The 14132-nt window shown below is 37.9% G+C and overlaps 1 protein-coding gene across 8 annotated transcripts in view; it reads left to right on the forward strand.

The window, feature by feature from the left end:
- PLEKHA1 (pleckstrin homology domain containing A1) overlaps positions 1-7271 on the forward strand; it is a 38640-nt gene extending 31369 nt beyond the window's left edge. For 2 of the 8 annotated variants that reach the window (XM_055720395.1, XM_055720396.1), the window contains exons 10-13: positions 88-151; positions 1351-1468; positions 2557-2597; positions 4723-7271. In XM_055720395.1, coding sequence (XP_055576370.1) covers positions 88-151; positions 1351-1468; positions 2557-2597; positions 4723-5052 — 553 coding nt within the window. In that variant the 3' untranslated portion in view covers positions 5053-7271. Of the gene's footprint in view, positions 1-87; positions 152-1350; positions 1469-2556; positions 2628-4722 lie in introns of all 8 variants that reach the window. The other 6 variants (XM_055720397.1, XM_055720402.1, XM_055720398.1 and 3 more) reach the window with 5 other exon arrangements.
- The last annotated feature ends 6861 nt before the right edge of the window (positions 7272-14132 follow it).

The raw sequence follows: 14132 nt of genomic DNA on the forward strand, positions 1-14132 counted from the left end.
ATTCTCTGCACATCCTAGAGTCTTTTTTCAAATAGAGTAAGTGGGAAAGTTGTACTTGCTGTTGAAATATTTTTGTTTCATTTACAGTGATATAATGATGAGAGACAATCTCTTTGAAATTGTAACAACTTCTCGAACCTTTTATGTACAGGTAATTTCTCTTTTTAAACTTTGGGCAAAACCAAGAAACTACCATAGGCAAAGCAAAGAAGCACTGCTGTTTTGCTTTTAAAGTTGTATTTAACTATGCCATGATTTTCAGAGGGAATGTGGTCTTTGTATTTCAGAAATGTGCATATAAGAAATATTCCACGCAACAGCAAGTGTGATGTTGGTAGCATATGAAAATAATAAACAATAAATCCTAATGTGCTTTTTATTGGGATGAACTCAATATAATAAATCTTTCATTTTGAAGTACTGAATTTTTATGTGTATTAATTGAATTCTCAGATTCAACTTAGTTGCCACATTAAAATACCCACTAACAGCAACATTCAGATTTCAGTACAGATTTGGTAACGTGTATCCACATGCACTTATTCACTGCACCCTTACCATGTCACCTTCTAAATGTTTGGAACTAATAAAAATCAAAGACATGCTTTTCCTAGCTGTGTAGGAATGTGATGCTTGTAGTACTGGAAGTAATCTTTGAGTTTCACATGTCGGATCAGAAAGGCCTATATAGTCTAATACAGGCAGTGATGCCAGATGTTGAGTTATGAGCTGTCCTGTAGCTGAACTTAATTAAGTGACATGTTGGAGATGTTTCTTGCTGGGTCGAAGTGCTGGCTTAAAGCTGCAACCTAATTAGGAGATGGCTTTAGCTTTTTATCTGTATTTATCCTGGGTATGTACACCCTTGGTATTCACTGTTAATCTTTTGCATCTTTGTTGGATTATTGTTCTAAGTAGATGTACAGCTGACCCCCGACAGTGACTTATTTTTGACTGCAACTCTTCAGTAAATACATCATAGAAGTGCAACAGTGACTGAAAAGTATAGAAGTTGTGTCATTGGCCAGAGTCTGCTAAGAGGGGTCAGCATATCTCCTGTAAGAATTTCTGTGGGTGCTTTAATTTTTTTGCTTGCTGGTAGTAAATATTTGAGTCTAGAGTATTCAAATAGTATAAAAATACTTACTTCTTGCCTACTACTTTAAATAATGTACATGTAATAGTAAATTCGGGGTAAGATGTTAAGAAATGCCTGAGTTAAGAAATGGAAGTCTCTGTGGCTTTAAATAACTAAAGTAGGTTAAGGCTCTCGTTTTAATGCAGGTGGTGAGGAGAACAGGAAAGTTGAGAGTTCATTATGTTAAATTTAATGCATATCGTTTGATCCAGGCGGACAGTCCAGAAGACATGCACAGTTGGATAAAAGCAATTTCTGGGGCCATTGTAGCACAACGGGGACCTGGAAGATCAGCAGCTTCCGTATGTTATTCTGAACTTCAGAGAAAATGTGATTAGCTGATGTTCACTTGTGCACATGAAGTTCTAGTTGTTTTTTCCTTTTGCCTGTCCTCTATCCTGTCCTGTAGTAATGTGGCATCTTTGCATGAACTTTCATACAGACTGGCATTTTTAATGGAGCGCTTACCTTAGTCTTGCCTGTATGTAACTTTGTGCATTGTATTGTCTTGAACATGTAGATAATGCAAGTGCTAACTTAAAAAAATTCTCCTAAGTTCAGTGTGATCTTTGTCACTACTACTAGTTTGGAAGTAAAATTGAAACTAATTCCTGTGAGGTGTTCCTGCTAATCGCTGAATGTTGCAATCAAATGGCAATATTCTAATTGGTTTTTAACAACTCACTGCTAAGTTGTCATTCTCCATTGTTGATAGTTTATTGTATATGCAGATACAGAGATTCAAATTTAAAGTAACTTCTTTTAAGAGATCTCTGCTCGCATGAATTAGTTTTTACTGTTGGAATTTTAGTGTGAACACCATCTAGCATTACTGAACTGAGGCACTGTGACAAATCTTAACATTTGTGAAGCCCTGTGGATACCAACATTTCATACATACTTGCATTTAAACTGTACTTGATGTTCAGTACAAAGTACAGTAGCTTGTGAAAAGTAGTGAAGATTACTGCGGTGTCACAGTGTCTCCGAGTATGTACATCCAGATTTAACAAATGGACTACTTCACAGTTCAGATGTTGCAAGCTGTGGTTTTAACTTTCTGGCTGTGGGATGTTTTGTAATAAGCTGAATATATCATTACCCCCATAATCCGAAATGATGTAAATCTGGCTTTTGACTACACGTTTGCATTGATACTGTATTTCTATTAACTCAATCTAAGTTCTCAATTATTTTTTGCAGCTGGGAGCTGCTTCATGCTTTTAAATAGAACTTCTGTCATAAATTTTGTTTCTTTTGGGGGGAATGAAAATATACAGATATGCTTTTTTTTGTGTGTGTGGGGCTAATGGAGCAATCTAGCTATTAGTGTCTGCATCACTTCTTTCTTTTTCCCTCTCTTCTCTTCTTTCCCCAAGTATAGGTTACTCTAATCTTAGCTTTGCACTGTGTTCCAGATGCGGCAGGCCAGAAGGCTGTCGAATCCTTGTATACAGAGGTATACATCAAGAACTGGTGAATGCAGCACGTATGTGGGCTCTCATGTAAACTTGCCTTCTTAACAGAGGGCTAGGACTAAAGACTAATTTGCACTATAAAACCCTAAAAATAATGCTACCTGTTGTCATTACTATTACTGAAAACTAACTCATAAATTATGTCATTCACTTACAGGTTTTCACTATTTTTTCTTACTTTTAAAATAATTGGAAATTGGCAAAAACATGTATTTATACTTCAAAGCATAGTATATATTTAAATGTAAGTTCTGTGATGTAATTTAAATAGGAAAGTATTAAAACTAATTTGCATGAGAGTTCATATTTCCATTTACTTTACATTTTTTTGAAACTGCGCAAAAGCAAAATGAAATTTAAGCTACCCACAAACTAATACAGATGCGTGCACACGAAAAAATGCACGTTGTAACTCTAGTAATTGGAAGGATAATATTGTAGCCTGATTTGCATGGCTTGTAAGTCTCTGCATGAAATTATTAGTTCAAATGTAGAAGCATTATAATGTATAATCAGTACACTGTTCAAAGCTGTACACCTTAGGAGTAATACAGCAGCATAGTCTCTTAACTGTGAAATTACAGCCAGTGTGGGTAGTAAAACCTGAGCATCCTTCAGTTCAATTTAGCAAAAAGATCTTGTTCTAATATCCCTTGCTTCTGTCCTATTTGTTGAACTAAAATTCTTAATGAGAAGAACAGTAGATAAATCACTGAATCATATGTTCTCCTAAAGCAGATGTTTTTCTTAAAGTGGAGTATCAAGTCAAGTATGAAATAAGCCACTGTAAATAAGGTGAAATAATTCACTGAAAATGAATGCAAAACTGAATTCCGAAAAAGTTGCACAGCTCCTTCACACAATAATATTAATTGGTAAAAAATACAGTAGTGCTTGGCAGAATCCATTATGATATGCATTTATGAAGTCATGTCATAGCATTCTAAAAGAAACTTGGAAAACTGCCGTGAAAAAAAGTTTTTCATTGAGGTTCTATATTTGCATCTTGGACACACATCTGTGATGGTTTTTTGGCTAACAAACGTGCTTGAAAAGTGACTTGATTTGTGTACACGCACGGGTTTGCAGATTCCTGTAGTCCATGCACTAACCCTGGTGATGGCAGAAGTGGCAGCAGCTGCAGCTCCTAATGCATGCAGAGTGCAGTAGTCACTGCATCATCGCACGTCATTTTGACCATACCATTTAACACTGTATCCAGCGCTGTTACAGGTATCCCTAGGTATTTGAGACATCCTTACAGAACTGAGAGCAACAGTCCAGAGCCTGAGCAATTTTTTATTCTGGAGCTATAGCTGTAGGTTAAGCAGAATACCCTAGGACATCTAAAATGGCACTCTGTGCTTATGCTTTAGACATCTAAATCATTCCTAGGTAGTTAGGGAACTTATTTCTATCTGAAAGTAAATACTGGAAGATTATTTTCACTGTATCGGTCTGATAGTTATGTAAAGGTCAGAAGAATGGCAGTTAATAATAAACACAAAAAAAAGCTTGTCAATTTAAAGGAGCAGCTTGAAGATCAGCTTCTGTTCTGGGTCCATTAACTTTGGAAACTGTTACAGAGACTTGATAGCATAGAATAGTTACTATTTTTTGTTTGATCCCCATAACAAATAGGAGAGATTAGTAGTCTAAGAAGAGGGAACAGTAAAATGTGCATTACTTCAGGTACTCATAGCCTAAATCCTAATGTATGTGAACATGTTCGAATACATTTCTCTTGGAAAGATGTCACTTTCAATGGCCTTTAAAGTGTGTATCTTCAAAGGGTTACTTATTAGTAAAACGAGAAGCCTCAATTTTCTGGACTATATTATAAAGTCTAAAGAGCTGCTGAGCTTGATTTGTGAAATTCCGTTTCTTCAAATAAAGAAACTGATGTTGCTGTCACATACTGCTGTAAGCTCACATTTAATAATATACCGCCTTGAGAAAACACCTGCCTTCTGCTGCTGTGGCTGATGCTTCACTTTGTGTATTTTCTGTCTTGATTTTTTTTTTTCTGGAGAGTGAAATCTGAAACATGAAATCTTTCCAACAAGATGTCAATGACTTCATCTCACACATGCTCTTCTTTTCCAGGAGCATACAGAGTCTTCTTCCGAACCCAACCATGCTGTCCGTTCTGCCATCCCAGCCCCAGCCACCTCACATTCCACAGCCGCTCACGGCAGCCCTCTGGTCCCAAACCCTCACACCAAATACCCTGCCTTGGAGAAGCGAGGATTTCACGAATCTTTTACCAAGGCCAAGCCAGGGAGCTACAAGATCCAGGTTGTCGCTCCAAGAGAATCAGCTTCCAAAGTGACTGAATGGGGCCTCTCAGAACCCCAAAGTAAAAATGGCACTCAGGAACAGGATCCTGGTCTTGTGGATCTGGATGATGCAAGCCTTCCAGTTAGTGATGTGTAGCAATGGAAGTGTTTGGAGAATGATCCATTTGTTCGGTCCTCTAATTTCCTTGCTTGGACTTCTAACCAAAGAAAATTATAGGAAATGAGAACAAAAAACCGGAACACTGATTTTTTTTTTTTATATATATATGTATGTGTGTGTTTCTGTGCACACATGTGTATATATAATGTCTTTGTATATTGCCTTTCAGCTGAGGGTCAGAAATAGGCCTTAGGCATTTTCTCAAAGCCTGATAGTAAATCACTTACTTGGGAAGGGCCAAACTGCACAATTTAAAAGAAAAAAACCCCCACAAAAAAAAAAAGACAAAAACAAAGAAGTACTTCTGCAAGTAAGCAAGGTACCAGCAACTTTTCATTCCTAAGCTGGCAAATTTACTACTAAATTTACAACTAATGCTATATTGCAGAGAACTTAATGCCAACAGATGCGATTATTTACAAATGTGATTATTTAATTTCATTTTGAACTACAGTAAGATTTTAGGCATAGCTGAGAACTGTTTCTCTCCATGACTTTCAGATACCAGGAAATGCACAAAATGTTTCTTCTGTTCTTTAGGATCAACAGTGTCAACCGATTTGTTAGCAGAACATGAATTCTGAACTCCCTTGGAATTCTAATTATGGTGCTGTAAAATTTCCACTAAAATAGTCCTTTGAATAGTCAGCCTATTTTTGATGCACTCCTAAAGGTGGGTTATAACTTTTTGCACATTTGGATTTTAATGGACTGCATGTAATGGTGTTTTGGAGGGGGGAGAAGAGAAATTTGGCTTCTGAATTTGGACACTTTAGATCTTTTGAACTGAGTGTAGAGTTTTTATTGTGTTACATTAGGCTTTGCAGCAATTATTTTTCTTAGATCTCCAAATGTATTGTTTAATTACTGTTTTGAGAATGGTTTCCTTACCAGTGCTTTGTGAACAGTTCTTGTTTCTGTATGAATTAGTGGAAAACCTCCTCATTTTGTCATTATTGGTACTGAACTGTTCATAGTCATGCAGTTGTGGCCTGTAACTTTTTGGTGCACTAATAATCTTAAGTGCCTGTGTTTTTTCTCACATTGTTGAAACACTTCTGGGTTAGTTGTGTACACAAACCATTCTTAATGGTTTTGACCGTTGGCTTGGAGTTGCTCTGAATTAGCATAGTTTGAAACAGCTATGTAAAATAGAAAACTTATGCTAGGGATACCAGTTTTCTGGTAGCACACCCACTAGCTGTGCAATATGTGTGTGTTTTTTAAAAAAAGAGTATTTGTTGTTTGTGTACACTGTTATGGGGCTTCAGTGATGCAAATGAAAAGAACCTTTACATTTCAAGTATTGGATTAGATTGTGTAATTTTCATAATTTTTGAGAAATACTTGCTTTAATCAAACCCCCACAAATATCTCGTGCTGCTGCTTATTGTGATTCAGATTGTCCAGCTTCGTGATACTTTCGTCTGCTAGAACCTAAGATACATATCGTACAAGTCCATCTTCTCTCCAACTTCCAAACTGACTTCCTGCTTGAGAGATACGGATGGCTTTACCGCAATAATTTGTTGATCCAAGGATAGAATGATTGGTGTCATGTAAGAGTGAAATACAATTTCAAAACCTTAAATTGTATCAGCACCTTCATGTTTTTTATCCATAAGCTAACTAACCACAGTCTTAAGGCAGTGGTGTTTGTAAATTACTGGTTTTGTTTGACTCTTTAGATATATGTGAAAACTAGCACAGAGTTGAAAGTTACTGTAAATGTCTGTACTAGTATTGTAGGTTTTAACTTCTATAAAGATAAAACAATAGCTCTTTAAAGGCTTATTTTTTCACAAGTACATTCTGTGTGGAAGACACTTTGCATTGAAATATTTTTACTGTAGTCTAACATCTGAAATCACTTGCTCTGGTACAGCTTTCACACTGCATGTTCATTTTATTATATTTTGGTATTGGCAATTTTACACATTGGGTGGAGGTAAAGCAGCTCCATTATGGGACTTGTAAAAAGGAGGGGGGGGGGGGGGGGGAGGAGAAAAAAGAAAAAAGTAAAGAACTACTGTTGTAGTTCAGTAGCATAGGGAAATATTTGTGGTTGGTAATTGTCAGGGTCTCCTATTTATCAGTACTTTTATAAATCTATGAAAAATGTTAAATTATTTTAGAAACAGTGCTGTAAATATGTCACATTTAAATTGTCAATAAATCAGTTTGGATAACTTAAAGTAACATCTGACTGAGTTTCCTTGCACTGTATTAAATATTTTTTCAGAACAATATGTTCCTTTTTAGCATGTAAGAGCTCAGATTCTTTTATCTAGCTAGAACATCTTTTTAATTCTTCAAATCTGGTCAGGCTGTGTAGTTAAAGAAATTGAACAGAATGAGCTGTTTTTCTTTCGCTGTTCCAAGTTTTTTTTGTGGAATTTTTACATGTTACGCAAAGGGAATTGATCAGGTTTCTTTTCCATCCATGGAAGGGAAGAAATGATACGTAGCAGTGTCAAGTTAACCATTTGGAAACAGTCAGGCACCATCTGAAAGAGGGGAAAAAAAGAATCCCAGGAGAACAAAACGTAACATGCGAGGTTTTTTGGGTTTGTCATTGCATTAAGCAATTGCAAAATCAAAAATGCTTTTCTGAAATAACAGCATGTATATGACATCTGGAAGCACCTCGCTGTCTGTGCAGTAGACAGTCTGACCCAGTCATACTTGGGTGACTGCATTTCTCAAGTCTGTTTTTCCCTTTTAAGTGCCACACTTCATAGGTCTTGTCTCAACAGCATGCTAGCTTCAGATAAAGAATGGTAATTGAATAAAAGATTTTATCTAGGCTGTATACAGTTACCCAAATTCCAGTTTGACTGTGACATCTTCTGTGACTTAATTGTTTCAGGTATGTACACATCTGCAGTTACACTAGTTGGGGGCAACGGCACACACATTTTGATACATTTTACTCTAACATATGATTTCTAGAGGAGTCGCTGCACTGAGCGCCTTGAAGCTTCCATTTTAACCAGTTACGTCACTACCAGAGTTGGCATGAAACGTGTATGTAACTGTACCTCTGGTAGCCCATCTCAGTTCACAGTAGGCGTTTTCAGCTTTGTCGTAGCATCACGAAGTTCCAAAAGCGGCTTGACTGCAGCAGTACGGAGTTATGCTTCGGTAAGGTCCTTAGTACACCATGTTAGATACTGACCCATGATCAGCTATAGAGCTTATTCTTCCTAGCAAGAACTGCCAGAATGAAATGAAATTACTGGTTACAACTCAAACTCCTTTAAAGGAGCCGACAATACGATTTCTAGTTCACCTGTCTTATCGCGTGCATCTGTTGTTTAGCTTTCAACTTTTTTATCCTCTTATTTTTGTAAAAAATCTTAGTTATCTTTCACAGCCTGTTGCGACCTGAACTGTGGTCACTGAAATGACTTGGCTATCCTTACTACGTGCTGTCTTGCGTGTTTCCGTTTGTGTCCTTGCTGTTGCCCCTTACTGAAGAAGGAACTGATTTTTTTTTCTTTATGGTTATAGATGTAAACCCACTGTGTTACAATAAGAAGTTTGCAGGAATGGTAACAGCTAAATCTGCAATCCATGTGCCTGCAGGTAACTGCCAAAGGGGTAATGGTCTGACATGCAGCTTATGAGCTGGCATATCCTTTAACCTCATGGGATGATGGGCTGTCAGCACCATCTAGAGGTCACACTCTAAAAACTACTCCAATTCAGGCATTTACTTTTTAAGTATATTTGAGTCTTAAGAAATCCATCTTGAAACTCCATTTAAGTCAAGTCACTGGAGTACTCGGAAGTTGGTTGTGTGTTTTGGTTTGTTTTTTAAAAAAAACCTCTTGCTCCTTGTAAGCTTTGAATAGCAATGACAGCAAATGGGTTGAAGAGAAAACATCCCTTTCTCCCGGTTGCTTTTGCTTACAATACAGCTTTACTCTCAAGGAAGCTATGATGCTACAGGAAAAGAGCGAATAATTTGTTAACTTGCCCAGTGAATAATGAAAGTGTGAGGTTTCTTGTGATACTGCTGACTGTGGAAAGCAATTACAGGCAATCGGAGGATAGTAAAAAATAGTTGAAACAGAAGAAATTGAAGAACTGGCACTCTGTAGTATGAAACAGCAGATTCTCCAAAGTAGCAAAACCCAAGCTGCAACAGTAATGAAATATATCGATGTTAAAAGAACTGTGATAAGCCAACACAAGAGAAACATTGCTCAGAGCTAGGTGGGTAATTCAGTCCCCTAAGAGTAGCCTTTCTTTTTTAAAAAAAAAAAAAGAAACACACATATGTATCTTAGGTGTTTGTATAAAATGTGCAGGCTCAAAACAATTATTGCTTGAATGACATGCATATATCTAGCACCGTAAAGCAGTAACTTTCTGTACTAAGAGGTCTTGAGCTGGGCTAGTTGACTGTCAATTACTGCAGTTTAAAATTTCAGGAAAGTACCTGGGAAACTGGCTGTCTACAGCAATGCTGCTGGTCAGAGGGGCCTTTAAAATATCTCATCTGAGTACAGTCTCGGCAGCCACGGGACTGGAAGGGAAGCATCTCTGCTGCACCTGGTAGGCAAAGTAATGCGACAAAAGACACGGTTTGGAGGTAGACCAGAGTTAATCACAGCTGCAGGTTGAAGGAGGGGACCTAACCAGTTTGCGCCTTCATTCTTTAGTAACTGAGCTGCTACTTTAATAACTTTACTTTTTGACTCCGAGGCTTTGCAATTACATATTCAGAAGTCAAAACACTATACAGAAATGAGTTAAAAGTGCATATGGCATCATAGAGTATCTCCTATCCTAAAAATGTCTGTATTAGTAGAAAATGTTGATATTCAAAGGCAGATCGTTTAGGCTTTGTAAGAAGTTTATATTTTAAATGGATGGAGAAATTAAGGAGCACACCAAAAAGGTGCACCCTGAAGATGTGGGACAAATATCACTGTTCTTATGAAGACTCCATGTTAATTTGAGGTGGGAGAGAGGGAAGAAATGAAAGGAGGGGAAATTAAGACAGGGCACTTTTAGTCTAATGGTTAAAATAATTAAAAAAAAAAAAAGCCCTCTGTACTATATGTAGTTGTACCTTTTATCAGTTTTATTTAATGTCTTAATGTTGCAGCACAACCCATGTAACTATTTGATGCTCCAAGCCGGTAAGTTGCTAAAGTACTTCTGAGATCTTCCACTGAAGTAATGAAGGCAACTCTATAAAAGTTAAGCATGAGTCCTCTGTAACTGCATCGCGTCCACATGTCTGCCTTGGGTTTTCACTTCAGTTTTTCTGTGCAGCCTCTCTGAGAAAAAGAAACTAATAGTCATTTGTAAAGGTACTATGGAATGGTGTACTTGAACATAGCTCTTCAAAGTGGTACCTTTGACACTGTAATTAGGGATTTGCATTTAAAATTACTGTTGGCACTGTGATTTTGCATATCAATATGCACAGTGAACACATCTCGGAAGAATTTAAACCACTCTGTCACACTGCATTCCTATTGCCCCCATTTTCCTAATGATAACTGAGAGCATCACAACACCTCAGTAACTCTGTTCCCAGTAGGTGAGTGTCAGCTGCATGTTTGCATAGCAGCGCGTTTGTTTTCTGCGAATTTAACTGGGAAATTCCAACGCTTGTTTTACAGACCCTGCCTGTAGTGTAATACTTGTACTCCTGGTTGTAGGATTGCCCTCTGACATCAAGGAAAAAACAGGTGTACACCAATACATACTTAATTTGTTCAGATTAGCAATTGTTTCTTGGGGTAGGTGGCCTCTTTTCTCGTGAGGCTTTACAAAAGACACCCTGATCGTTTATTTTGTAAATTATGCCAGCAGCTATGCTTGTCAAGCAGTGGGGCTGAATTCACATCTGGAAGAAAAAAGTAGTTTTAAATTCCCTGGCTTTGATTCTCTTTCGAATTATCAGCATTTTTTTCCTGTATGTAGCTATGATTCCAGCGTAGGTTTTTTTTAAAAGTTGTTGGGGTTTGTTGGATATTTTTTCTTTAAGTAAATCTTTGTTTAACAAAATAGAGAAGCCCTACAAAGTAGAGAAGTCCTAGGTTTTTGGGGAATGGGGAATGGGGTAGGGATGTTACATCCTGGCTCAAAGTATGCAGGACAAATTTTTTTTCCTACAGAAAATGTGGGAGAAAGCAATTAATGAATGAAACAAAATGATAAACACAGTCATAATAAACCTAGAGCTTTCTGTAAAGTCCAAGCTGTTTAAGTTGGTTCAGAATACAGGTGTTCTGGCCATCTCAAACTTTCCCCGTCCTCCTTTCTGGCCAGGATACTTGTAGCCCCAGACTGTCCTGTTAACACCTTTCTCTCCTGCCAACCATTTTTTTTTTTTTTTTTCATCCTTTACGTGCTCCTTGCTTCCCACCCTTTCCACATGCAGTAGTAATGCAAGAACCCTGCAGCAAGCGCTGCTGGCTTCTCTCGCTCCCGCCTTTCCCCTGGAAGCAGCTCTTTCCAAAGTGGCGATTCCAAAGGCAGTAAATGATACATCTTGGGTAACGCTGCGACATCTTCATGGGCATCTGGGAAAACTCACTTGAAAACTCAGGTGTAATATAGAGCGTGCTGTCAGACTGCAGGGGAGGCCCATCTCCTCTGTCCCAACCCCTCCCGCCAGCAGGGCTGAGGCTGAATGTCCGCAAATTCTGGAATCCCCACAGTGGCATCCAAACTTTCCTATCTTTAGAAGAATTTCTAGCATGTGATCTCTGGATGGAGCCTGCTATCATCGAGTTCGTTTGAGGAGGAGATGAATATTTTGCTAGTAAGTCTCTGACGTGTAAGTATTTTTCAGACCACGTTTTTGGCCTCCCTGAGGATAAATGTCTGCTGGCTTGGGTGGCTGTCCCGTGTGAAAAACGTTATGATGGGGGAGAAACAATAATTCCTGGGTTTATGATGCCTTTCAGGTGTAAAGCACTTCTGCACAGATTAACAAATACATTTTTCAGTAAACAAAGCTATTAAATCACTCCCAAAGACTTATCGCAGTTATTCTGGAAAGCGAGATGTTTGTTTTCAGTTGTGTGCAACTGTGTGCAACCTAACAAATTCATATAGTAGAACATTATTTTTAATACTCAATAGAAAATTCCCGTTCTTTCCAGGTTTAAGAAACAAAAAACATAACAGGAGAAGGTCTCAATACTAGTCCACTTATTTGGAAGTGAACTGCTAATTCATGGTCTTCACATGAGACCTTGGGATGTGTTTTATTTCCTTTGCAGGGTTTGACTATCAGCAAATGTACATCCCATTTCTGTGCGATTTATTGAAGAAAAAATACTAGCTGGTGTATTATACGTTCTCAGTAGTCTGTAAAAGAGCTTGAGGCTGATAGTGCTGGCTTAATTGTACAAAAAAAGAATCACACATCATGGAAAAGATAAATATACACAACCGATGTTTCAAAGGTTTTTTTTGTGCGAGAACATTAAACTTGCAGCGGTTCTTGAAGTAGTTAAATATTTAGCTTAAGATTTGCAAACTTTATAAGCTCAAGAGTTAAGCAAACACTAAATTTTCATTAATTACTCCTTTTTTGAGGCAAGGATTCATTCACCTTACTTGGGCTTTGAATGACGGCACTGACTGAATTATAATGGTGGGCTTATAACAGGTATTGTAACTTGTGGGAATTGTAACAAGTGGGTTTCTGTCAACAGGGCTTTTGTTCATGGATTTTGAGCCTCCGTTCATGCCTTGCCTTTGCTCCCTGGAACGACTGATATCAAAGGACACCAAGCTAGGCAACACCCATGGAGAGAGGAAAGACTGAACGAGGAACTTTCCCACCGCATGTGTGTTTTTTCCTACCTACAGAGATGAGGCTCCAGTGGCTTCAGACCCTAAGTTCTCTGATCAAGGCAACGTGACAGAAAAGCAGATAGCCCTTCTGGGTGGCCCGACTGAACCCCACGGTAATTCACTGGTCTCTGAATATTTTGCTCCTGCTTCCAAATTGGAGCTTGCAAGTTCTTTTCTGAACTTGTATATTTTTGTTGGTTTGGGGTTTTGGGGGGGGGGGTTGTTTTGTTTATTTACTTAAAACTGCTCATCTTAAAGACTTGTCTTTATTTAAGAGTAAAGGGAAAAAACCAAACCAAACCCCAAAACACACCCTGAAGCTTATCGGCTACTTTTAATAAGTAATGGATAAACAATAATTTGATAACACTTTACCATGATCTCTATCCTTATTCTTTATATATATAAATGTGTGTATATATATATGCATATATTTAAATGTTTTTAAACTTGTAAACATTTTCAAACTTTTTCCTAGTCTTTTTAACACCATAATGATTTTAATACTAAGGACATTTTGCTGTGAATTGTTCCAGATTACTACTTTGGTCACTTCTGAAATCAAGTAGTTCTCCTGAAACCTCTCTTCCTGCACAGCATAGGAGTTACTGGAAAACAACAGATCTAAGGGGTTCATACTGGAGCTTTTATTGGGAACGCTGGAGTCTGTGTGATTTTCCATCTGCAGCTACTAATCAAGCAGTTCAGTAAGTTTTGCCCATCTGTGGTTCTGTGGTCATGGTTTGATAAGATTTTTATGATGTTCCAGGGAACATATCAGGTTTGAATTCCAGCACTTGGGATGCTGCTTCCACCTGCTCAGATGGCATATTGTTAAAGCCTATTCCACTTTTTGTAGGAGAAAAGACTTTGTATTCTCTGTATTAATGTGGTTGCTGGCATCCTCGATTTCTCAGTTGCAGCTTGCCTAACAGTTTACAAACCATTAGGCAAGACAAAATGCTGTCAAGTTCATTAGGTCCTTGGTTATCCCATGTCTGATAGATACACTTAAATAATTACGGGTTGGTAGTCTGTTCAAAAGTTTAATCGGCTGGTAATTAAATATTGGCTGTGCTCAATTTCCAGCTATGAGTTCTCATTATACCTTTCCCTACTAGCTTTGGAAATTATGTCTTTTCCATCGGAAGGTGCTTGGGTGTGATTTAAACTGCCCTTCACACCACCCTGGCCGTGGCGCAGAGGCCATACGGGTCCGTGGG

The sequence above is a fragment of the Falco cherrug genome, chromosome 9 (genome assembly GCF_023634085.1).
Source record: "Falco cherrug isolate bFalChe1 chromosome 9, bFalChe1.pri, whole genome shotgun sequence".
NCBI lineage: Eukaryota > Metazoa > Chordata > Aves > Falconiformes > Falconidae > Falco > Falco cherrug.